The sequence below is a fragment of the Urocampus carinirostris genome, chromosome 13 (assembly GCF_059441175.1).
Source record: "Urocampus carinirostris isolate Australia breed hairy pipefish chromosome 13, RoL_Ucar_1.0, whole genome shotgun sequence".
Classification (NCBI taxonomy): domain Eukaryota; kingdom Metazoa; phylum Chordata; class Actinopteri; order Syngnathiformes; family Syngnathidae; genus Urocampus; species Urocampus carinirostris.
In genome coordinates, this window is record NC_142361.1 from 8484920 (window position 1) to 8512728 (window position 27809).

Genomic DNA, 27809 nt, shown 5'->3' on the forward strand with positions numbered 1-27809 from the left:
ATTATTTTGGCTGTTATTATTGTAACTTTTATACACTGTTTACATCATTTTCACTACCAAGCCAATCATGTTACTATTCTTTGATTCCACACCCCTTAGGGCTGATTTGCTTTTTGTAACCTAGGAGATCGAATACAAATAAAGGGCTCAGGGGAGGACCTTTAAGACAGGTTGGAATTTCTAACGAGGTTCAGCTTCTTTCCCTGTTCTCCCTGCAAGTTCAAAATCTATTGATGTCCATCCATTATCTGCACCGCTTATCCACAGTAGGGTCGCGGGGGTGCTGGAGCCCATCTCAGCTGTCTTTGGGCAGTGGGCAGTGGGCAGGGGACACCCTGAACTGGTTGCCAGACAGTCGCAGGGCACACGGAGACAGACAATTTGCTCGCTAATTCACGCCTAGGGACAATTTGAACCGTCCAATTAACCTGACATGCATGTTTTTGGAATGTGGGAGGAAACCGGAGTGCCCAGAGGAAACCCCTGCAAGCATGGGGAGAACATGCAAACTCCACACAGGAGGTTGATCTCAGAACTGTGCCGCACACGCTAACGACCGCGCCGCCGTGCTGCCCTCTATTGATGTCTTCTCTCCTTATTTTGAATGTATACTAAACTTTAAACTAATCCATGGTAGAAAACTAATAACTGCAGAGCTGCCAGATATTGAAAATGGAAACAGATAATTTTCAGTTGTGAAAAATAGTTTGCTAATGGAAATTAGGATTTTTAGTTTAAAAGTGCTTCTTCAACAATGTTACCGCTTAAAAGAACTGCAATATTGATTGAAACCTTTAGATTCCACTTTTTTTATGAAATGGACATTGTGGAATACTTTGTGCCTCCTAGTGAAAAACAAACGTTATTAATTTGTCTTATTAGCAAAAATACATAAACGATCATAGAAGACCATTTTTAATACTCGTAGGTTGAGAAATTTGTATTTATAACTGTCCAACATGTTGCTGCTTTGGATACACCAAACAAAAAAAAATGTGAAAGGCTGGCCAAACAACTGCTAAGAAAAATGGTGTGGTTTGAGTCTACGTAGTTTGTATTTTTCCTTGTTTTAAGTAGCACTTGTTTTCGGTAGCACTACACGATATGGCGACATCTGGTGGTCGAATATTACACCATGTTCCTTTAAAGATACACTGAAAGGGTATTGGACTAGCCTTTGGATTTAAACCAATAGTATTATCTATAGGTGTAAAATAATATTGCTTGATTGTATTTCATTTTTTTCAATTTTTGTAGTTTTTATTAAAAATACCAATTTTCGTAATTTGCTTTACTGGTCATCATACTGAAATAGAAAAAAACAGAATTATGAAAACATTATTAAGCAAACTTAGACTATGTCATCCAACACCCTAAACCAAGTGCATTAAGAGTGTTCTTTGAAAATAATTAATGCTAAATGTTGACTATTGTCTTGTCCATTGATCATTAAAAGTGGGGTGCGTAGTTAGAGGTGTCCTTAAAAAGTTTAAAAAAAATAATAATTTCTCTACGTGTGGATGCCAACGATTACATGCTAATAGATAGCAGCTAACGACTTTCTCAAAGTTTCTTCATTTTCCTCATGTTGAGGTTTTGAGTTTTTCCTTGCTCTCATGTAGGTTTTAGATCAGGGCAGGGTGTAGTCTGTAGTTTGCAACAGTCTGTGGTATGTGCAGCCCTTTGAGACTCCTTGTGATTAAGGATTATACAAATAAACATGACTTGACTTTAGTGTAATAAAGGACGGAAGATTCATAGTATTTGGTAGCTCAGTAACTGTAAATGTCAAATAATACATAAACACAGATATTTGATAAAATATCCTAAAAACATAAATATAAATGAAGTAGTTAACGACTGCATATAAAACAATCAAACTAATAAAGCAAATTTATCAATAATCAAAAAGGGAAAAATGCATGCTGTACTTCTATGTATTAGAGCGACTAGTTTACAATTTTTTAAAAACCATTAAATGGATAGAGACTTAACAGGATTTAAATAAAACTTCGTCTGATATCAATCATTACATCGACATTTGAAAATAAAGACTTCTACCTACAAAACAAGCAAACCATTTATTAACCGGAATGAACCGTTAGAGGGCGCTGGTGTACTGCATTTTGAAAATTGCTATTTGAAAACTGTTTCTTTACAGTCAGAACATTATTTTTAATAAATGATTCCTTCTGAATAAAGTCATGAAAACAAACACGGGCAAGGGAAACAGCAATTACAGACGAGAGTAAAAACAAATCAAAACAAAAAAAACATTAAAAACTCCAAATCTTTACCTGGAATACTTCGGGCTGCAGGGACAAAGAGAATGTATGTATTAAGAAAAAAAATGAGGCATTACTTGAAAATACAAAAATTCAAGCTAACAAAAAAGCACAAAGTCTTAAGCATACACTATTGCAAGTCAACAATCACTTTGTGTTCAAATGTGTGCCCCCACGCTTTGTGTCTACTGGACATTAAAGGCAACAATCAAGGGGGATTTATGTGTAACGAAGCCGCTGGAGCAATTATGAATACTAATCATGCATCTTTATATGCTAATGTGAAACCTCCCATTGATATACCTGTCAAGCTCCTCTTATTAATAATTAATATCCCTCTTATTAAGCAATGATAAAACCTTACAAACATATCGTGGCACCTATTTACTCACAGCAAGACAGACTGTGCAGAATAAAAAAAAGCGATAATCTGTTTAAATTACAAGTAAAAAACACAAACACTTCTTTCAGCATGTTTTTTATACTTCTTTTCCCACTTGCATAAAATGTAATGTTGCTCAATACATAGGAAAGGTCGACTGATTTTTGAGTGGACTGATTCTCTGCATCGATATTTGGGAACTTGACGGATATCAGTATCGGCCTATTTATTCATTCGACGGGCCGATTAATTAGTCTCACTAAGGCAGCCAAGCTCTCTTTCCGTCGCTCCCACTCATTTTAAAAAGTCTGTTGTAGAAAAGTGTGAGTATGATTAAGAGCTCGTGTAAAAAGAGCAGTTAATTTGTTAAGGGAAGCACGTTCAGGTGGAGAGTGATATATTAGCTTTTATCCTGACAGTAGTTTGTCAACCAAGTGTGTTTGTTTGTGATTGAGAGCAGAAAAAGCACACATAAGTCTTAGGTATGATTTGGCCGAGGCTTGAACTGGTGACCCCCCAGTCCCGGGGTGGGCACCCGACCCTAAGGGCACCGAGCCGGTGCTTTCCCTCAAACTTTATAGTAGATTTCATTATTATTCAGTATTTCTTGTAATTTTTCTTTTAATATTTTTTTCAAATAATACTTTTCATTTTTCACAGCTCTCCTGATAGTTTTCAGTGCTTTTTCATACTTTTCATTACTTATTATACTTTCCCCTCCATACTTTTCCGTATACATTGTCAATTTTTTTTCAATTTTCAATACTTTTTCATTTAGTTTTTCTTTTACTGAGGTTGTTTTTTTCTACCATGTGGCCCCTAAGCATGATTACGTTTGACACTCGTGTTATACGGTTTTATTTATTCATTTATGATGCAAAAGTTGATCACGACAAATGACTTTGCTTGCTTTTTTAACTAATGCGACTACACTCCACATAAAGCACATTTAAACTCACAGTGATTAAAAAAAAGCTATTAAAACAACAGACCTTGTTTGATTTCGTCGGCCGTCCTGTCGATGAGCACGTACAGCGACCACACAACGCAAGTGATGGCGATGACGTGGAACGTAACTGAGCACAAGATCTTCCGGCGCTCGCTCGCCGTCATCTGAAGCTTTTCCCACTGCAGAGATTCAGTCAAAAATTAAACTCCCGACACACGCTCAGCTGCTGGAATCTTTAAGACTTAGTCATCACAGAAGATAAAGAATATGCACCTTAGAGTATCTTGATGTGGTCACATACTGTGCATGTTGGGTTTGAAGTGTAACAACACTGCCGGTGCTAATCATTACCCTATCTGCCTGTAGCGTTTCTCATACATTAAGCATTAAGCAGTGATGACCTGTCATCATAAAGATATGAAATTAGAAGTTTATCAAATTGTTATATTAATTAAACCTCAAAGTTCTTTTTTATTTACCTTTACAATTTTTGGATTTTCTATTTCAAAATTGCTGAATTTTCACTTTACCTTATGAATATTATTAATACAATTAGTACGTAAGGAATTACTGTGCTGAGCGCCTCTGCAGATGCAGAATAAAGCATGGACTTCTCTTGCCTCATGGCAGAGGGCGATAGTGAGACCAAGGATTCTGATTTGGTGCACACCTCAGTCCCAAACAATGGAATTGGTGATGGAATTACCAGGCTAACAGCAAGTCAACACATTTAGATTTTTTTCACATTGCATAGATTTCTTTTCATAATCATTAATTATTCTATTCTTCCTTTTTTTTCTCATAAAGAGCAGCGTATAAACTTAAATTATAAGTTAGAGTAAGACAATAAACCGTTTTTTTAAAATGCTGCAGTTTATACATTGTGTCTTGCTCTGCCAATCAAAGGATGAATAAGGTTTATTATTTAGTAAATCTAACTGTGCCTCACCAGACACAAACTTCCCTGGTATTAATCAGAGGCGACATAGTTGTTTTTCCACAATGTCTAATTCTGTTTGGAAAATAATCAGTGGCCAATACAGCAAGTCATACAACATGAATTATGAGCTATTTTTTTGTATGCCGGCACTTATTACTTCCGAGTAGGCTGTTGATTGCTCTAAAACAGTTCAAGCGTGCTGTTCACTTCCTACACTTGTCTATGTGGCTTGACTTGACATTCCCTGTGAGCTGCTCGAAGCCTCAACAATGGTCAGACATATCGTAACACATGATTAATAAGAAAAGAAATCGTCATCAGTTCATATACTCCCATGTTAGTGAATTCACATATTTATCAGCCGCGAGCAAAGTGACCCTCACCGTGGAGATTATGTTTTAGTTTGGGATCTAAACATGTATATTTGTCTGTGTGTCTGACCGCCCAAGGGGAACTTTTGGTTTAGTTGACTCAGCATTTTTCCCCATTACCATCTCCTAGCCCAGAACATTGAATATCAACACCATCTTCTACAGGCAGTCCTGACTGGTTACCCCAGATGTGAAAACTGCCAAAGAAAGCCAAGTTGGCATTTTTTGGTTTATCTGTTTCAACAACTTTCCCAGGAATACATTCTACTGTCCCAGGCAAGTTTGGCCAGGATCACAATCTTTCACAATCAGGTAGGTCACTCTAGATATAAAAATGCACAAAAAACTGACCCAGCACTTTTGGTATTGCTGACTCAGCAGGAAAGACATTTCCCTCTTCTACAACAGATCAATATTACATTTCAACACAATGTCTTGCAAGAAGTATTTTGACCGATATGTGTAAAATGCCCCAAAAATTTGAATCAGCACTTTTGGTTTTACTGACTCAGAAGCTTTCCCAGAAAGACATTCTACTCTCTCTGGCCGGAACAAGTTTGGCCAGGTTTACAATATTTTACAAGCAATCAAGTAGGTCACTCCAGAGGTGATTGACCCACCAAAAAGAGAAGGCCACCCGCAAAAATAGTTTTACGTTTCAACGATGCTCTAATGCTTATAAACACCAGACCAAGATGCAAAGTGATAACGCAAACCACTGTAAAGCTCACTTGTCATTAGGAAGTAGAAAATAAATATTAGACTTGCGTCATTTACTGATTTACATGTACAGGGAGTGCAGAATTATTAGGCAAGTTGTATTTTTGAGGATTAATTTTATTATTGAACAACTACCATGTTCTTAATGAACCCAAAAGTCTCATTAATATCAAAGCTGAATATTTTGGAAGTTGGAGTGGGGCTTTTTTAGTTTTAGCTATTTTAGGAGGATATCTGTGTGTGCAGGTGACTATTACTGTGCATAATTATTAGGCAACTTAACAAAAAACAAATGTATACCCATTTTTTTATTTATTTTCATCAGGGAAACCAATATAACAGCTCAACATTCACAAATATACATTTCTGACATTCAAAAACAAAACAAAAACAAATCAGTGACCAATATAGCCACCTTTCTTTGCAAGGACACTCAAAAGCCTGCCATCCATGGATTCTGTCAGTGCTTTGATCTGTTCACGATCAACATTGCGTGCAGCAGCAACCACAGCCTCCCAGACACTGTTCAGAGAGGTGTACTGTTTTCCCTCCTTGTAAATCTCACATTTGATGAGGGACCACAGGTTCTCTATGGGGTTCAGATCAGGTGAACAAGGAGGCCATGTCATTAGTTTTTCTTCTTTTAGACCCTTTCTTGCCAGCCACGCTGTGGAGTACTTGGATGCGTGTGATGGAGCGTTGTCCTGCATGAAAATCATGTTTTTCTTGAAGGATGCGGACTTCTTCCTGTACCACTGCTTGAAGAAGGTGTCTTCCAGAAACTGGCAGTAGGACTGGGAGTTGAGCTTGAGTCCATCCTCAAACCGAAAAGGCCCCACAAGCTCATCTTTGATGATACCGGCCCATACCAGTACCCCACCTCCACCTTGCTGGCGTCTGAGGCGGACTGGAGCTCTCTGCCCTTTACCGATCCAGCCACGGGCCCATCCATCTGGCCCATCAAGACTCACTCTCATTTCATCTGTCCATAAAACCTTAGAAAAATCCGTCTTGAGATTTTTCTTGGCCCAGTCTTGACGTTTCAGCTTGTGTGTCTTGTTCAGTGGTGGTCGTTTTTCAGCCTTTCTTACCTTGGCCATGTCTCTGAGTATTGCACACCTTGTGCTTTTGGGCACTCCAGTGATGTTGCAGCTCTGAAATATGGCAAAACTGGTGGCAAGTGGCATCTTGGCAGTTGTGCGCTTGACTTTTCTCAGTTCACGGGCAGTTATTTTGCGCCTTGGTTTTTCTACACGCTTCTTGCGACCCTGTTGACTATTTTGAATGTAACGCTTGATTGTTCGATGATCACGCTTCAGAAGCTTGGCAATTTTAAGAGTGATGCATCCCTCTGCAAGATATCTCACTATTTTTGACTTTTCAGAGCCTGTCAAGTCCCTCTTCTGACCCATTTTGCCAAAGGAAAGGAAGTTGCCTAATAATTATGCACACCTGATATAGGGTGTTGATGTCATTAGACCACACCCCTTCTCATTACAGAGATGCACATCACCTGATATGCTTAATTGGTAGTAGGCTTTCGAGCCTATACAGCTTGGAGTAAGACAACATGCATAAAGAGGATGATGTGGTCAAAATACTCATTTGCCTAATAATTCTGCACTCCCTGTATATGAACTTTGTTTCACCTTTACGAAATACCAAATTCACAAGTTGGAAAACGCTAAGTAGCAGCTGCAGGTTACCAGTCCCAGTCACAAGCTGAAAGCTGCTTTACCAGAACTGCAAGATATGTTTATTAAAAAATTAAAACGAAACAATTACTGTTGACTCTTTTGAGAGTGTTTACCCCCCTGGCTGGTGCGATTTTAATTTTTTTAAGCCATCTGTGCGACTTTGGTCTCATTTGCAAAACACACAGACGTTGACAGTCGCCAATCCATTGATCACATTATCGTTTGGGAAACTCGTCCAAACAAGAAAAAAAATAAAAAAAAATCAAGTAGCTATAACTACATTTAAAATAAAGTTTGTCTTGGTGCCATAAAATGATGGTGTTAGAGCTGCAACAATTAGTCAACTGTGTTTACAGAAACGGATGATAGAAATAGTCCTAAAAGGAAATCCATTGTCGACTATTGGCGCCAGATGAGTTTTTCCAAGTGTGAAGGACTATACATGATTATATCTGCTGAGAGTCACTGAGAATACCGTCTTATTCTCGAGCGAAAACCTACACTAACAACAACATCAAGTACAAGAACCAAACTAAATTTTGGGAACATTTTAGCCTGAATACAGAAAAAAAAAAAATTGCTGCAAAGTTTGCAAAGCAGACCTTGCGAATCAAGGACAGCTGAGCGTAACAGAGTCTGGCTCACCTCAGTAAGATTCAAGCAAATACCGTCATAATAATCGGATTATTTGACTAATCATTTCAATAGTCAGTGCCTAGTCTACTTTTTTAATAGTCATTAGTCGCAGCCATACTTAGTGTCTGGAGCGACTCCTTATGACGCTGAATGTATTAGGACTTGATACTGATACCTTGCGCAGGGGTTTGAGTTTGGTCTCCATGATGAACTCATACTTGCAGAGCTCACAGCAGCGTGTGTCCGAGCTCTTGATCCACTGTTGCAAGCACGACTGGTGCACGAAGCGCAGGCTGCCCGTACAGTGGCAAGGTGTGATTAGCGGGCTCTCCTCGTCGCCCTCGCAATGACAGATCCTGAAGCGATGTCACAAAAAATATATTTTAAGGCCCAACACCAGACGTGAGTGACATACAATATGGGGGTGGATTTAAAATCTTGTCCTCTGCAGGATATTCTTCACTAGGAAATTTATTACCGTAGTTTCCACACTACTAAGCGCACCCATCCATCCATCCATCCATCCATTATCTGCACCGCTTATCCTCATTAGGGTCGCGGGGGTGCTGGAGCCCATCCAAGCTAACTTCAGGCAGTGGGCAGGGGACACCCTGAACTGGTTGCCAGCCAGTCGCAGGGCACACAGGGAACCCAAATTAGCCCAAAATTTGAAAGCAGGCCTTTTAACCCAGTTTACCTCAAACATCGCAGAATACTGTGAATAAGAATGGAAATGCATACAATATTTAAAGGTGCGCATTGCTACACAACGTTTTAGGTTATACTCCCGTGTATGAGCAATCAATCGACAATCACCGCTGACCCATTGTATGCCCCGGGATTTGAACCCGGGTGCTGACCACTATACTATCAGTGGTTCAGATGACAAAAAGCCATTAGAGATTATGATATTATCACACTATTGTTACCCACAATGCAGGAAACACTGATTTGCATAGTGCATTTTTCTCATTTTTCTGCATTGTGATAGGTTGAACAGTTTTCCACTTCTTAACCTGTGTGTCTAACGTTGTAAAAGACAAAAAACAAAAACAGTCTTTTTACAAAATACTTTACAAGGTCTTTTGTACGTAATATTGAGAGGTTATTGATGCATAGGTGAAGAAGTGAGGGACTGTTTCAGAACACAGAACAAAGTGCACTATGCAAATCCTTGTTTTTGGTATCTTTAGTAAAAAAAAGTTTCATAATGAAATAAGCTCTAATGCTTTCATTGTATGTCATCCATACCACTAGTGGCCCTTTTGCAAACAATGTTTTGTGGTTTTGACTTATCGACTGATCAATCATACTTTTATCTACTGTAAGTGTATAAAGAGCCCAACTTTTATACACGAATTAACACGGTACCTCCTACTGTAGTCTGAATTTTATGCGCCCTATATGCCAGTATGCCTCATAAGAGACATCATAAGTCTGGTGTGCCTTATAGCTTGGAAAATACAGTAGTAACTGATTTTTATGGTTGTTCATTTCTGGGTAAATGTGTTATGAGCCTATGAAAACCATTGCCTGAAAACAATAATTTAACAGTTTTTGGTGCTTTACGAATTTCCAATCGTTAAATTATCGTAAGAAGCTTCCAAATAACTAAAGTGAACCGGTGCATTCTTTAAAGGCAGGTAATATTCGACCACTAGATGTCACTGTATTTTGTATTGCAACTGAAACAAGCACTACAAAGCTGATACCGGTAATACAAATTACAAAGACTCAAAAAGACCAAACCGCACCACCACTCTCATTTTTTTGCCAAGCTTTTATCAAGGTTTTTGGGTGTACCTACAGCAGCAAGACGGCAGACAACAATGTCAGCTTACTCTAGGTGAGCCTCATATAATAAATAATACAACATTTTCAACATACAAGTATTTGTATCTTTTGTACATGCATTTTTTTTGCTCATTATTCAAATCATTGTTTTTCTTAAATTAATCAAGTTGTTTTTATCACTATGGAAACGCTAACTAATACACAAAGTCCCTTTTTTCCCCATCAAAAGTAATGAACAAACAACAAATGGAATTAATGGATACCTCTTTTTGAAGTGAAAGTATATGAATAATTTGTTTTCCTCAAGCCAAGAATTTTAACCCTATGTGCCCCACAAATCCTAAAATGTGCCCAACCTTGTGCTAGATTATACACCTAAGCGAAGCATTTACTAGGCTCCATCTTTTTAAGAGCTGCTGAAAAAAATGGAGAATACAAACACGAGAAAGAAGAATTCTTGCTGCAAGCTCATGTTTGCAGCCATCTGACGGGAAACTGTCATGACGTCGTTTGTTTGGGTTGTTTGTATGTGCTCAAACGTGTGCTCAGAGACCACAAAGCCAATTTGATACCTATAATCCATTGCACGAGGTCCTCGGCTCCCTCGGCCTCTCTTGTATTTGTTTACCAAGAAAACAGGTGACGTCAACGTGGAAGCCGGCGCTGCACGGGCACGTGAGTGAGGTGCCATTTTCATTTATCTGCTCGACCTCGGCCAGGTAAAAACAGTAAAGACGCCTCGAAGGGGATCTGCTCACGTGGCATGGAGATGCTACATTAGGGACGCCTGCAGACTAAAGCCCGTCGCACACCTGCTGCATACCACGTGGGGAATCTGGCGTTGACACCTTTGGCTGTAGAACCCCCCCAACACTTGAAGCGGTACTGCAACTTGTTTACCTCACGTGTTTTCCAAATGGCAACTATTACAGAGCCAGATAGCAAAGACAAAGACAAGCTCATATTTACTACTTGCACTGAAAGAAAACACAAATGAGGTCTGCATTGCGTAAAATGGGAGCCCTATATTTCTAGAGGACAGCGTCATACTGTGGAGAATAGTGCCAGATTGCAACATAAACCAGAAAAGTTGTTTTTGTGTGTTTGCCGCAGTAATAGACTAAATTGCATTTGTTTGTTCCTCAAAGATGAAAGGAAACCGCAGCAACATGAATATTACCCAAATCATACTGAAAGCATACTGAAAGAGAACTATTGCTTTTTGATTGATAAATTCAACTACTGTTCAATTTGGATGTATAAATTGGGAACTTGATTTGTACGTAAAAGTGTTCACATATGGTGAGTCTGTAGAACATGTTGAATAATGTACTGTCAAACCTCCCGTTTTTCTCCTTTTATTATATGAATCTCATCTCATCTCATTATCCGTACCGCTTATCCTCATTAGGGTCGCGGGGGGGGGGGCTGGAGCCCATCCCAGCCATCTCCAGGCAGTGGGCAGGGGACACCCTCAACTGGTTGCCAGCCAATCGCAGGGCACACAGGGACAGACAACTCATTCGCTCATTCACACTAAGGGACAATTTGGACCGGCCAATTCACCTGAAATGCATGTTTTTGGAACGTGGGAGGAAACCGGAGTGCCCGGAGGAAACCCACGCAAGCACGGGGAGAACATACAAACTCCGCACAGGAAGTCTGGAGCTGGATTTGAACCCACGACAGGTTCCCATGACATGAACTGTGCCGCACAAGCGCTAACCACTGCGCCGCCGTGAATCATGTTGGCAAAATCACAAACTATTTTCTTCTCTAGAAGGGCGTCTAGATCGTCTCCAGACACCATCGCAATGTTTTGTATTTAGAGTTTATGTAATGTCGCCGTTTTCCTCAGTGGCACCACGAAAAATAAAATGACGCAGCACAGTAAAGTCGCTGTGTTTAAAATGTAGCAAAACAATAGTAGCTTTTAGTTTAGATTTCATAGCAATTCTATAAAAAACAAACCATCGTTTTGAATAATAGGCAAAAACACATAAATTGAGAAATTTGTTTACACAACTTTAAGATCTGACATTGTTCACCACGTTGTTGTAATGAGTATACACAAAAACCGAAAGCCTACCAAAAGTCTCGGCGAAACAAATTAAAAGAAAAATGGTACAGTTTGGTCACTTTGAGTTTCTGTAGTTTGTGTTCTTCATTGGACTTTGTAGCCCTTCTTTTTAGTTGTACGACACTATTCAGCAACATATAGGGGTCAAATGTTACACAGTGTTCCTTTAAAAATGTTTTTGTTACCGGATCCTTGATCTACATGTAGTATCTAAAAATTTGGGAAACATTTTGAACATTATATTATTATTGCACTCCGATTATGATAGCTAAGTACTGCTGAAATCGCCAATGCCACCAGGCTGACATGATAGAAACACAAAAACGGAAATGAAATGGGACTGAAGAAAGGGGGTCCTCGGTTTATGACAAGGTTCGGTTCTACGCGAGTGGGAATTTCCTTTTCTTAAAATACATTAAAGGAATGATTAAAACCCGACACCCATCAGCATTTTCAATTCTAGTAACAGCTATTGACATTGAATATCAATTTTAGTTTGATGTCCCATTGAAACATCAAATCTCCATTCTAATTTAGGTAGGCCGCGGTGAATTAGTTATTCAATTGATAGCACTAGTAGTCAAATGAAAAAAAAAAACCTACATTTTTATACTTACCTTTCACTGACACCTTTGCCAAATTGGGTATGGGTTTGATGTATATTCTATCAAACATTTTATTTGAAACAGTGATAGGGCTTTAACACGAGGAACAGCGATTTGTGGGATTATAGTTCGTGGCCCCTTTCCTTTTAAGGTCTTTTTTTGAGGGGTTGTTATTTTTCCAGTTGGTTCTTGTATATTTTTAGATTTTTAAATAATAAGTACTTTTCTACTACTTTCTTAGGACTTTCCAGCATATTTTCATTCTTTCAGAACATTTTCATAATTTGTAGATCTTTTTCTGTACTTTTTCACACTTCACGAGGTTTTGTATTTTTTGATTAGACTTTTAAGTACCATTTCATACTCTTCAGTGCATTATTAAAATTTTAAAATAATTTTTTTGTGGTCATTTTACGCGGGTTTTTTTTTGGGGGGGGGGGGATCATTTAGCTCATATCGTGGGTCGTTTCGGACGTTTTTGGAGTCGTTTGCAAGCAGGCAAGAGAAGCCATGTTCAGAACAGTTCATGTTTACTGTTCCATTCATGTTTACTAAGTTACAAGTTAAACAACTGTTAATACAGGCAACTAAACTGATTAATAATAATTGATTTTATCCAGTCAGCAAATTTATGTGGTTTCTTTAGTCATTTATACCTCTTGTATTATTATAATTTATTTATATATATTGGTTCACAATATGTCTTTTAGGCCTAAGTCACAAAAATTCTAAAAGGACCGCACAACCTACAATGTTTTTATCAGAGCTTTTCATGTGAAAAACCTGATGCGGCCCAGCCGCACCAGGACTCTCTCAAGCAGCCTTCAGGTAAATTTGAGACCCCTGAAAACAATGTTTTTTGTAAACCCTGATTTGGATGATTTATTTTCACCTTACCATAAACCACATAGGACCCCCATAAAGGACATGCTGGGTACATATGAATGAGGACAAATGAGTATGAGTGTGTGTGTGCTGGTCTACCACTCCACTAGCTTAACTGCCTGCGCTGTCGTCTCTACCAAGTTACAGGTGGAGGACAGGCGTGGTGGAAACGGTCTCGTCAGTCACCCACCTGCAGCAGTCACCCGACAGGGAGAAGGGCGACATCGGTTCGGTTTTCTCCGACATGGGGGACGGGCATCGGTCCAGGTCGCTGTCCTCGTCCATGTAGCATAGCGGCGCCAAATGAACTCCTTTCGCCGTCTCCTCGGTCGCAAACTCCAACTCGCTGCCCTCCATGATGGCGCTGGAGGACTTGGGAAGGCTGGACGAGGTCGAAGACCGGGAGAAGGGTAGGAGGAGTCGGAGGAAGTTTACGCTGACATGGTCGGGACAAGGAGGGTTTGGCGGAGGAGGCGGAGGAGTGATGGAAGGGGGCAGCATGTACTTGTAGTTGTTGGTGAAAGAAGGAACCAGGTGGGGATGCATCGAGATGACTTGACCGGGGTCGGGACCATCCCCGGCTGCGGCTTCCGCCGGGGTGCGCCGGGGTTGGCTGGCATCCCCCCCGGCTTTGGATTCCAACTCGCCCTCGGAGCAGGTGCGGTCGATAAAGTGCAGTCCGCGATAGAGGCCGTCCACGCGTTGGCCCACGTCGTTAAGCGATGCGGAGAAACGTAATGGGGATTGCCGGCAGGGGGGGCGGGCACTTCTAATAAGCGAAAGCCAGTCCCGCTGCTTGGATTCGCCGGAATCAGTGCAGACGGTAGTCACGGTGACACTCCCGCCTCGGTTTTCCGAGCATTTCCCGTTAGGAGCCAAGAGAACCACGGCGGTCCGCTTCTGACGCTCCTCATCTGCACTTCTAGTGTGTACGCGTGTTTAATGTAAATGTGGTGTGTCACACAGTGGAGGTGAAGGACAGTGGGAAAAAAGGGGTTGGGAAAGCCATGGAAAGAAAAAGAGACAAATGAAGGGAACCGACTGACATAATCGTGAGACACTGAATGACCAAATTAATGGAAAACAAAATGTTTAATTTGATTGCCGGCTTCCTTGTCATGCAAGTAAGCTGTCACGATTTTCCGATGAACTCAAAATGCATTTGAACCTTCTGGGCAACCTTAGTTAGACTTCCAAACCTTTAATTCCAAACAAGTCTGATCCCTCATCAGATACACCAAAGAGTTGTTCACCTTGTAGTGCTTTTTGTGTTAAGTTATATCTTTCAGGGAACTTTCTGTTTTCTTCATTTTCCAAAATTGAGTGAAAAAGCATGATGACATAAAATTGAATGCCTTTTCCCATGTCATGTATAACCCTAGTGGTCTAACAATTGCACAGTGTACTTAGGCTTATAATTATTGTGATTATTAGTAAAGTTATCAGGTGGCCAGGCCGCGGGAATATTGTCAGACATCGAACCGCTCCATGGTACAGAATAAGAATATTTGTTTTTCGACGGATAATTTAGCCCGTTTTAAAGGGGCTGTCCGTAATTTGAAACTCTGTTACTCTCTGCCACCATCTACTGGCTTTAACCCACGATCGCAGCCTAAGGCTGTTCATTTATCAAGTACGTGCATATTTTAGATATCCTATCTAAACTCTTCTTTTTTTATTTTCATGCTACACTAACTAAAAACTAAAGCTGAACATGGAATCACTCGCATCGCAATCACATTTTAGTATTACCATCATTATCATAATTTCATTCTTCGGCTTGTCTTTATGTTGGCTTAAATAGGCAGCTATTGTGACAAATCTCAATATAAAGTCTTCTCAATCAGTACATGTTTCAATTGATTTTTTTTTGGTTTAGCTGTTTGATTTAACCCCCCTAAGCTCTACAAACTTGTATTCCAAAGTTTTAAGTAGGTCCAATTTGGTTGACACATAAAAGTTCCAGCGCATTTGAGCTTCCGATCTTGAAATTCCAACAAAATATTGGAAATGTCATGTAATGAGCTGAGTACCTGCAGATGTCTTGGCTGGATGGAGAAACTGACGTTCTAGAGAAGCTGCACGGCGCGTTGACTGAAGTCGGACTGCCGGCCTGAAAGCAACAACGGGGGCACGTTAATGTGGAGTCAGCAAAGCGTGTACATGAGCAGAAAATATAATTATTCAGTTACTTTCATCTGCTACTGTGTACAAATACATGGCGGAAGGATTCATGAATCATGTGGTAAATACCACCTTTCATCTCATTGAAAAATGATCTTACATTGCCTTTGTGATAGATGATGACTAACGTGTCCACCAATCAAAAGGTAACACGCAAGAGCTCAATTTAAGACGACTTATGAAGTTGGAATGAGGTTACTATTGACAATACTTGGGTTTGATTGTACATGTTTATCTTCACGGTTTAAGATGTGTTCTTGTCTTGAATTGAATTAGATAGTATGCGACAAGATTAGACATGGCAGTGGAAGGTAAACAAAAAGGTAAGACTTTTGAGATAAATAGGAAAAAACCTTTTACAACGTCATGCTTACAGATTTTCTTTAAAATCTGGCAAAGAAAAAGAGTAGGGCGGTATTGAGATCAGCAAATAATCTTATGGGCTGTGTTGATTACTATGTATGTTTTCTTTCTGTCCACGACCATGCTCCGAGCACAGTATACGGTGATGCTGTATGCCAGTGTTGGGACTAACGCGTTCCTGGAAGGCAAATACTTTTCTCGATGATGAGTACTGCATCGCGTTATTAATAAAACTAGTAACTCTACTGTAGTTACTACATGGTGTGTTACAGCGTTATTTTAGCCAATTACTTAATGCCTTTCATCAATAACTATATCATCTGTAAATACTACTGCATTACTCACCTTGTCAAATACAACCCTGGATCCACCATCCGCGCAGTATTTAGGGTGGGGATATTTGCCCACAAAGTACAAATAAATACAGTCATGGTGATGCAGTTTCAAGCTTAGAGTTCAAGGAGGCAGAGTTTCTCCTAATGGTGATATTCCCCTTACCGTATATTTGCATCTAAGTCCAATTTAGAACTATAAAATAAAATACTGCAATTCGGGGGTCAGCATATACAGGGATCAGAATGGATATTTTCATTTTCAGCTGAAATAGCCAGGGTCCAGGGGCCGCAGGCCCCGGCCAGGTCCAGGGCAGAGCCCGGTGGGGGGCTCAGGGGGGCAAACCCACCCGAAGCCAACGGCATTTATCTTATTTGCTATGTGAAAATTGCACTAGAATGAATTAAATCCAACAAAACAGAAACCATGTATTTTTTTCAGTTTTAAGATGTTTAAAACAATTGGGGGATTACAATGTTACAACCATCACCATTGTTGTTGTGTTTTGATGATGAAGATGGACCTTGTATTTAGCTACTAATCAACAATATATATGAAAATATATACATTAATAACCATTCATCATTAATTTGAAAATAGAATGCACAAACTGAACATGCTTAAAGAAAATACATGTCAGTCTGTGACAGTCTTCTCCAGCCATGACCACTTAAATTTATTCTTGATTCCTTTATCAATCTCGGAGACAAAAGCCTCGTCTTCTTTTCTTAGTATTTTCATATTTACTTTTTCAAACACTCATTTCACCGTTTGAAAAGACCGGAAGGAGCGCCATGTTTGAGAAAGCCAATGCTCTGAACAAAAGCTCCGCTGATTGGTTATCAGCGAACCTATCGACCAATGGTAGGAGTCGATCTATTTGTTGTGTGTTATAGATCTAATGCGCTGCGCTTCTTTTTGCCGATTTTTCTCGCGATCTCTAACTGCTAACTTGGGGTGATGAAACAGTCACGTATCATACCTCACCCCCCCAAAATATTTTCTCATCGAATTTAGACGATTTACGGGAATGACCTTTGGGGTTCAAAAACAGCGGAAATCCGCGGATCCGCGGAAAATTCTGATCCCTACATATACAGTATGTAAATAATTGGTTGTGTGTCACCATTAGTGAATGGTAAGAAGTGCTTGTGGAGCGTGGCCTTTTACATGACCAATGGGACAAACATGATTGCAGAATTTACGGTAAAATTGTCCTGATTTTTTCTTAATTAATTTTTGCAAAACAAATATGCCTGAAGAAAGAAAATGTTTGTCCTCTACTCCTGACCTCAGGCAAAAAGTGATGAAGGTAGCTGAAGAAACAAGACACAAAGAAGCAGCAGGAAAGTTTTGCTTAGGATACATCATTTGAAATTGCCAAACAAGCAAACAATCTTATCTTTTCTTTCTTATGTATTGCTGAGGTATCAGATTCAAGATTTTCTATCAGCATATGAAAAAAGGCAATATACATCAATCAGTCATTTTTTTTTCTCCGGCCCGGCCTCTTAGAAAAATTTCTTCCACTCAAAAAGTTTTCCCAACCCTGCTCGATGGGTTCATATTATACTGTCTGTGCTCTTCTTTTACGTCCCTCATTTATTTTTCTCCTTGTCAATTAATTTTGGTCAATCGGCAAAGTGTGGCCTATGGTTAGCTTGTGCATTCCTAAGCGGATACCTTTAGGGGGGTGGCTAATGTAAAATTCAAAAGTAAAGCTGATAACATCAGCGGTAAGCTAATTATCTATTGATTCAATCTCCAACAGCAGCGACATTCTCTAGCCGGCGGCCCCAACACCCAACGAGGGATGGCTGTGATGTCAAACGAGCTGCCCTTCAGCCTGCGCATCAATGACATATCTTCGCCTTTACCCACTCTAAAAGAGAACGCCAAAAGATCTCATTTTATCCCAGGATTTGTCTGGAACTCCACGTTCTGTGTTAATTAGCTCCGTAAGAAAAATTACACACGTCACATGTAGGAAGCATAAGACACTGACGTGGGAAAATTTGCTGTCAAATATGGGGCACACCCAGAATGAAATGAAATGAAATGATCTGCATTTATATAGCGGTTTTCAAGTCAATGACTTCCCAAAGCGCTTTACATTGTGCTTCACATTTCCCAATAGCGGCCGTGATCTGTGCAGCCATGTAAGGCGCTAACTGCTTATTGGGGGTAAGTGGGGGTTCAATGTCTTACCCAAGGACACTTCGACATGTAACACGGACAAGCTGGGATTCGAACTGGGATCCCTTAATCCTAAAACGATCGCTCTACCTCCTGAGCTACTGCCGCCCCCAGAAACATCAAGGTTGACAAAACTCTGGAAAGCTCTCTCCACTAATGACAGTTTGGCACCTTTCTATTCGTTGATTTTGTTATGTTGGCCCAGTTCTTATTCGGTCTTCCTTTTCTTCTGCCCCCTTCAACTGTGCCCCAGGGGAATCATTTTGCCCAGTTCCGATGATCTTGTGACGTGACCATACAACTGCAGTTTTTGTCTGTGCACAGTTGAAAACAGTTGCGCTTTTAGTTGGTGTTGCACACTTTTTCATTTGTCCCATGGGATTTTGTAGCATCGTATTTTTAAGGCCTGGATTTTCCTTTCTAGCTCTTCTGTGCGAGTCCATGACTGGCAAGCATAGAGAAAGATGGAAGTAACCAGCGCTGGCATGAGTATATTTTTTTTGTTTCACTGCAATGCTTTTGTCTTTCCAAAAAGGTTTTAGTCTAGCAAGAGCAACTGTGGTTTGAGCTATTCCAACCATGATTTTTGTTTCTGAACTCCCTTCCAATATGAAAGTTCCGAGGTATTTACTGACAGGTTCAAGGTCTTGGTTGATGATGAGGTTTGTGGTAATACCTTGGGGGTGGTTGGTTATTGTTTCGTTCTGTGGTGATTTCCACCAAAAATGGGTTTTTACCTTGTCCAGGTGATTGACCGGATCTCTGAGATCCTTGAGATCCTGTTCTTCTCCTGCCAGTTTGTCAATATCATAGGAAAAACAGGGGTTAGTGATGGTACTGCTGACCGCCATATACCATACGGATCCCTTAGGGACCTGGGTCGTTGGGGCACCACTATGGTGTGTCTAGGGGAAAGAACAACCTGATGGCACCCATTACTCTCCAGGATTTTTTTTTTCTGGAATGGTTTTCTCACTCACAGGAAAGAGATAGTACTGGTTTTCATGTTTACCAGTAGCAGGAGACGCCTCCTGATATTTGTTTATTTTCGGTCCATAAGACAAAAGTTGACATATCGTGGACGTCTGGGGCCTGCGGATTAAGATCAGTCATGCACGCAGTTGTTATGCAACAGCAGCTATATTTAACGGGCGCGGGCGGACTTGACGCGTCCCTCGAGACCAATACCTGGCCAGCTGCATGACACGAGTGGCCCGTTCGCGTCAGGTGCAAGCATTTTTATCACGTTCTTTGAAATTTTTGGCAATAAGGTTAAAGTCCTTCTTTATTATATAGGCTTTGTCCAACTTTTCATGGCCAAATTCAATTACTTTTTAAAGACTTTAAAATTCTAAATCTCCAATAACATTAAAGGAAAAAATCGTGTGAATCGTGTATTTTACAGAGCCACAAATATTTCTGCACTTTAAATATGCAATTTTTATTCTTGCGTTTGCATTCATCAAGACATATGATTTGTATATCTTGAGGAAATTCAGTGTCTGAAATAACGTCTCCCCAAAAGCCCTGGGCATCTTTTACGTCGGGCGTACAACTTACAAAACGTCTCCGCCAGGGTGGCCAACAACTTTTTCAAAAAAAAAAAAAAAAAGATTTTTTTTTAAAATAAAATGTTTGCTTTATTCCGATTTCTAAATCTTTGTTCGGTTTGGAAATTTCGGATTTTCAGTTCGTTTGACAATTTGCATACTCGGCAGCCGATCAGAAGCCTGTATCGTGCATCGAATAACTTCGTGCTTCCGGACTTTCCCGAGCGTTATAAGGTCGAGCATTTGGATATCATTTTCCAAAGTAGACGCACAGAGAAAACAGGAAAAATGGATAAGTGGTTAGGAATCAAGGCACACCTCAGCCCCAGAAGAAATATTCAAAAGAAGCTAACAAAGCTACAAAACGTGCATTAAAAGCATAGTGGAAAGAGGAGTTCACGTGGCTTGTAGCAGACGACGCAACGCAAACATTGCATGAATGAAGATGAGTAAATACAGGCACATACTGATGGCAGATGGAAAACAGCGGTGTCATATACATGCAATGAATGTTAAAAGTAGATTTATAATACACTTAATTTTAAAGTGTTGTTCTGTTATATGATTATCAATCCTTTGGACTTTGCAACAATGGGTTTTTTTTGCGATTAGTCGTCTTATTGTGTTTCAAGTTGTGAAAAATGGGGCAGGCAACTTTATGGCTGGGCAGGCAACTTTATGGCTGGGCAGCAAACTTTTCAGAGTTGTCTGCCCTAGTGTCCGGTAACTTTTCTATGAGTTTCAGACCCTGGTAAATTGTCGATATATTTGTGTTCGAGAAAAATCTCTCCCCATATAGAGTTGGGTAGAAATGACAATTAGATGTAGCTTATGTTTTTAGTTCTTCTCATTATACTATTTTATTTTTTTGTATGGCCTATAATATATGTCCTCAATTGATATGTAATAATTTCACCAATAAACCTTTCATTATTTCACAGTGCCTTGTTTAGGGCCCGGTCACACAGCCGTTTGCGTCTGTATTGCGGGTAAAATTTTGCGATTCTTTTTTTTGCCCGTGGTTGCCCGCGATGGAAAATGCGAAAAATTGGCCAACCCGCTGTTCATCGGTGGTATGCCCGCAAAACAGACGCCGGCGACTGTTCCGCTTCCTCCTCGCGTCATTTCCGCGTCATTTCCGCATGTGGACCACAGGTATAAAAGCTGCCCAGCCGGTGTTGGGCCGAGAAATGCATCCCTGCCGAGATTTGCACCCCCTGGCTACTACAACCACTTTGACCTGGTTTTATATCACTTTTCAGGAATGTAATAGCGGACATATAACCAAAACCACTTTGTCTTGCATTTATTGGGAATGTAATACAACGTAAACCGTTCCGTCTTTGTATTTGTTGTGAATGTAATCGAATGGTAATGCACACCGTATATAAATCACTTTTGAGCAGGTAACATGTTTATTTTGCCCTTTTCTATTCAAATCGCCCGTATTGAAACTGTTATGCACTCTACCATAAAGCTTATTTCAACATAATACGCTTTATGGTAGAGTGCATAACAGTTCTCAAAAGTGATTTATATACGGTGTGCATTACCGTTCGATTACATTCACAACAAATACAAAGACAGAATGGTTTAAATTGTATACATTCCCAACAAATGCAAGTCGAAGTGGTTTTGGTTATATCTTCGCCATCACATTCTCGAAAAATGATATAAAAGTGAGATAAAACGAAGTAAAAGTGGTTATAGTAGCGAGGGAATGCAAATCCCGGCAGGGATGCATTTCTCGGCACAACACCGGGCTGTAGAAATCATAACCGCTCAAGACAAAGTCCCGTGAAGATCAAGATTTCAAGCTATGGCACCGAAGAAGCCAATATGTTATTATTGTAATAGTTTTTCATTTTTATTTTATTATCTTGTTATGAAATGAAAAGAAATGTCAAGAAATAAAAATGGATTAAGACGAGGTCACTACGGTGACGGCGATCCATGTTCACCCCTTCACGTCTCGAGCACAACTGACGTGTGCTCGGCAAATCGCGCTGTATATACGCGGAGAAAGGCGTTTGACCGTCACACGCGTTACACACGCTAATTCACGTGATAACACCGCGATACAGGCGCAGAACAAACGTGCTATGACCGTGCTCCACCCACGATTACCCGCTAAAATTTCGCGTCCAACCCGCGTGTAACCACGCCCTGGCCGCGGCCGTAGCACGTCGTTCCGTGTCTGTACCGCGTCATTACCTCGTGTGTACCACGAGTGCCGCCCGCGGTTACACGTGGTCTAAAGTTTTGAGCAGCGCAAAACTTTTTCGACCGCGTGTAAAGCACTGCTGTATCTCGTCTGTATGGCGATCTCAAAGCGTCCAACAGCGTCTGCTTCACAGGTAGAAATTTCTGGCCGTGAATCAGCCTCGATACAGACGCAAACGGCTGTGTGACCGGGCCCTTAGGTGTAGCATGTAACAAACAGCAAAAATCATAGCTAAGCTAGTTATCCAAATAACTTTTCATATGACTTGGAGACAACCGACTCCCATTGTGAAGGGATAAATCTCTGTTTTTTTGCATTATTTTCAGCATGTTGTACGTGGATTTGTTAAATTTGTTAGCCATTGTGTGTATTACACATGTTCTAGTCATTGTTTATTAAAATTGTATTCTTCTAGCATCTTGCACCTCTTGGGGACGACCCATAGGGGACAATGATGCTTCATATGACAACAGCAAATAAAAAAATTAATGCCATCTGCCGCTAATTAAGAGGAGAGAAGAAATGCAATGGCAAAGTGAAGCCACTAGAGCAGGCATGTTGGCGACATTTTTAACAAGACTTATTTTTTTTATTTTTAATGCATGGTCAGACTGCCGAGAAACATGGGAACGATTTTAAGGATTTACAAGCACTTTTCTAACCTTAAAAACACCACATTAAAATTCAAGCCTTTTCAAGGATTGCAAACACCCGTACGAACCCTGATTATAAGATATGGGGCGCCAAGCTGATCCTGATGGTGCCAATCTTCCCAGGTGGCACACACAGGCTTAAGAATTCACATGTTGTTGCTTCTTTAATGAACATCACCCAATTAATTAATGAGCATTATGCAACATGTCTCCCAAGCATAATTAGCATTCACAGGAAGGAGGGAGTGCGGGGGATGCAGGCAGATGCCACCTGCTTGACATCGCTCGGATTAGCAAACAAAAATAAAATGTGACTTTGAAAAAAAAGATCGCTAAAAGCATGGAGACGCTTTAATGAGATGACTTGAGGGGCACGTGATTTTTAAATGGCGGTTTGATATGATTGGCATACGTGCCACTCAGGTGTCTTAAATCAGAATCTTGCAAAATCAACTTGACAAAAAGTGGCAATCGTGAGCGACCGGGTAACATGCATCCCACGATGCTAATGAAAAAAAGAAATAAAGAAAAAGAAAATGCACATTTCAGACCTGCCAACTTTAGCATTTTTCTTTTATTTTGTACGTTTTTTTACCATTTCAAATTGTGTACGCCACATAACAATTTTTGTACGGGAAAAATAGAAACAAATAAAAATAACTAAAATTTTCGTTGGACCTATCTCTTCTTGCTCATTTCAGCTCTTATCCGGTTCAACTCGGTCACTAGTAGCGGAGGACTTTGTGACAAAAGTACATACTGATTACAGAAAGACAATGGGAACTGATACTCTGACACCTTTGCAAATTTAACTAAAATGTGACAGCTTCTGTTACAGAGCAAAAACATCTGGAGATCTTGTAAAGTCCATGAAATCCATCACTGTTACGTATAATAGGCAACATTAAATTTACTGCAAGACGGCAAATAACTAAGAAAAATGCTAAAAGAATTGCATAAAATAAATCTTTGTTTTTATTCTACAGGGGGTTCCAAAAGTCTTAGGTACATTCTGACATTGATATCTTGAAATTTATTAAGGATTATATAAAACACATCTGGCAAATCAGAAAGTTTGTAATCTCAACAGCTACTTCTCATCCTCGTCTCTTGGAACGGGGGCACATAGACCAATCTTTTCACAAATGCCCACAAAAAGAAATCACATGGTGTGAGATCTGGAGATATTGGTGGCCAGGACATGATATCGTGATCATTCTGCCCAGACCGTTCAATCTATCTGTCTGCAATGTTCAGAAACAGTCCAACCCTGAGGCTCCAGTGTTATGGCGGCCGATCCTATTAAAAAATTAAGTAACCAGACTCTTTCTCACTCAATGAATCCACTAACCAGTTTTCCAGCATGTCAAGACATATCCTTGACTGTTGCTTTTTCAATGAAGAATGGTCCATATACAGCTTTCCTCGACATAGCACAAAACATGGTCACCATTGAGGAATTTTGCCGATGCTTAAGAAGTCCATGTAGGTTCCCAGTAACTAATATTATGAGCGTTATGCTTTTAAAATTTGCCATGTGCATGGAAAGCCACATCATCGCTAAAAACAAGCCGGTTGTCAAATCCGTCATACTCCTTCTGGTGCACTGCAATGCAAAAGTCACAACCACCTATATTATCGGTGTCTTTCAACTCTTATTCTAACTGTAGGATTAAGGTCTCATGTGCAGTTGTCTTTTACATGGCAAACAGTTGTTGAAGGACACTGAGGTTCCCTACTGGTTCTTCTGATCGATTTACGAGGGCTCCACTAGAAAGCAGTTCAGGCACATCTTCTCAAGTTGAGGGGCGTCCTGTTCTTTTAGCTAGACACAAGCAACCATCCGTTTTAAATTTATTATGCCATATCACTATAGATTGCCTCTATGGTGGCTCATTTCCCAATTTTCTGCAAAATGCAAGTTGAACAACAGTCCATGATTCACTTTTTGCAAATTCAAGCACACAAAACACCTTTTCTGGTGGAGTGAATGCCATTCATGGCCTAACAAAAAACTTCATGTAATTAGGTTTTAAACCGGCACACCTTTTTAACTTAGTTAAGGAGATACTTCAAATGTACCCAAGACTTTTGGAACACCCTGTGGAAAGGCCATACATTCATTGGTCCTGTGATCAGCAAAACTTTAACTTCAACTGGGTTACCAAGGAAAATTTACTTAAAATACTTAACACATCAATGATGTGTTTGATAAAACAAACATTTCCCTGGCTCGACTCGATGTCTTACATCATCAGTAGAACTGATGAGCTGAAAAGTGACCCAGCCGTCTACACAAAATTTAAAAAAAAAAAATAGTTTTAAATTTGGAGCGCCGGCACCAGATGTTTGGCTCAACACCAGCCTACTGAGCGACGGCTCGCCTGCTTTGGCTTTATGACCGGTTTAATACTTTAATTCCAGTCCTCCTTGCTCATCCCCAAAAAAGCACGCACGAGTGCCTGCGCCTGGCGCTGTTCTCAATGCAGATAAGCTTTGTGACCTGGCAGAGGCGAGAAGAGGAGGTCTCCGACTGCCACGCTCTGATAACAATTATGCACTGCCCGTTTATGGCCTTTCATGTTATCATTAGCAATAAGTGAGCGGATTTTCATCAGAGGGAAAGGATGAAGAGTGAAGAAACACAATATGACAATATGAAAACAGCAGTCTCTGAGTGGCATATCCCCTAAAATAAGTAATTAAACACACTCATTACTAAAAGATAAGAGTTGTATGGCGGGCTAATCCTACCTTATGGAAACAAGATGTATAAAACCTCAAAAATATGCCTTATAAATAAACGAGCACTTAAATAAATCACATAAAACCAAAATATATGTCAGAAATGCAAATGATTCCTTAATTTATGCATTTTGTTATTTACTCATTTCGGTATTTATTTTGTCATGTATTTTGTCGTGTATTGTTGTATGTATTTTATTTTTACAAAAAACAGCAAGTTTTCATTTATCTTTTTTTCCAGTATGCATGAAAAAATGTATTTGGTCATGTATTTAGTCGGGTATTTTCTCTTAAATTTTGTCATGTATTTTGTCGTGTATATTATTATGTATTTTGTCGAGCATTTTGTTGTGGTTTTTTCGATCATTTATTTTGGCATTTATGTATTTAGGTATTGATTTCGGTATTTATTTTGTTGGGTATTTTGTCATGCATTTTGTCATTTGCTTTATTATTGATGTATTTATGTATTTATTTTGTCACGTATTTTATCATGTATTCTGCCATGTTTTTTGGTCTTGTATTGACATTTATTTTGGAATGTAATTTGTCTTTTGTCACAACAAAAGTTCAATCAAATGATTTAAATGGTTTAAACTGACTCAGCTTTTCACCAATTGGTTGATCGACGAGTGCACCCATCAACCAGAGCTCTTTCAGTCATTGATCGAACAATAGGCGAAAAACTCAGACAGCAGGGCCGTCTCCTCATTTGAATAACATTTTGTCATGAAAAAATACACAACAAAATTCCTTAACAAAATAAATACTGAATCATATAATCGACAAAAAGCATAAATAAATGAGTACATCAATTGTAAATTATATAATTAGGTATCATGTGATTTTTAAAAATGTTTTTATCTATTTACAGTGCATCCGGAAAGTATTCACAGCGCTTCACTTTTTCCACATTTTGTTATGTTACAGCCTCATTCCAAATTGTATTAATTTAATCTCTTATCCCAAAATTCTACACAAATACTCCATTATGACAATGTGAAAAAAAAATTTTTTTTTTACTTTTTTTGAATTTATTAAAAATAGAAAACTAAGAAATCACATTTACATAAGTATTCACAGCCTTTGCCTAATACTTTGTTGATCCACCTTTGGCTGCAAATACAGCCTCAAGTCTTTTTGAATATGATCCCACAAGTTTAGCACACCTATCTTTAGGCAGTTTTGCCCATTCTTCTTTGCAATAAGTCTCAAGCTCAATCAGGTTGGATGGGAGACGTTTGTGCACAGCCATTTTCAGATCTCTCCGGAGATGAATGCAGCAATATATAGAGATATCCTGGATGAAAACCTGCTCCAGAGCGCTATTGACCTCAGGCTGGGGCGAAGGTTCATTTTTCAGCAGGACAACGACCCAAAGCACACAGCCAAGATCTCAAAAGATTGGCTTCAGAACCACTCCGTGAATGTCCTGGAGTGGCCCAGCCAGAGTCTAGACTTGAATCCGATCGAACATCTCCGGAGAGATCTGAAAATGGCTGTGCACAAACGTCTCCCATCCAACCTGATTGAACTTGAGACTTATTGCAAAGAAGAAAGGGCAAAACTGCCTAAAGATAGGTGTGCTAAACTTGTGGGATCATATTCAAAAAGACTTGAGGCTGTGTTTGCAGCCAAAGGTGGATCAACAAAGTATTAGGCAAAGGCTGTGAATACTTATGTAAATGTGATTTCTTAGTTTTCTATTTTTAATAAATTCAAAAAAAGTAAAAAAAATATTTTTTTTCACATTGTCATAATGGAGTATTTTGTGTAGAATTTTGGGACAAGAGATTAAATTGATACAATTTGGAAGGAGGCTGTAACATAACAAAATGTGGAAAAAGTGAAGCGCTGTGAATACTTTCCGGATGCACTGTATATGGCATATATTTTCTGAATTTTTAAAATTCTTCAATTAATGCATACATATGGCAGGAACGGTCGGTCCTCATTGGTGCCATTACTCTCGTAATAGCAAAACATCCACTCTATTCCCAGCATGCAATTTATCACCCAAGTTGTGATGAGAAACCACAAACAAAATCATATTGCCTTCATTGTTGACAGATCATTTTATTAGCAAATTGTACAATTTATTGGTAAATTTGTGCATGAGCTACCTTTAACCAAGTAATTATAGTAACATTATATTCAATAATTGAATTGGCAATTTTTTTAACATCCTTGGGATTAGCTGAACTTTGAATACATTTA

At 39.6% G+C, this 27809-nt stretch overlaps 1 protein-coding gene across 4 annotated transcripts in view; it reads right to left on the bottom strand.

The window, feature by feature from the left end:
* marchf8 (membrane-associated ring finger (C3HC4) 8) overlaps nt 1–27809 on the bottom strand; it is a 129929-nt gene that overhangs the window by 3581 nt on the left and 98539 nt on the right. For 3 of the 4 annotated variants that reach the window (XM_088350965.1, XM_088350964.1, XM_088350967.1), the window contains 5 exons: nt 15378–15457; nt 13535–14266; nt 8156–8336; nt 3660–3795; nt 2298–2312 (listed from right to left, as the gene is read on the bottom strand). In XM_088350965.1, coding sequence (XP_088207091.1) covers nt 2298–2312; nt 3660–3795; nt 8156–8336; nt 13535–14266; nt 15378–15457 — 1144 coding nt within the window. The remainder of the gene's footprint in view (nt 1–2297; nt 2313–3659; nt 3796–8155; nt 8337–13534; nt 14267–15377; nt 15458–27809) is intronic. The other variant, XM_088350966.1, reaches the window with a different exon arrangement.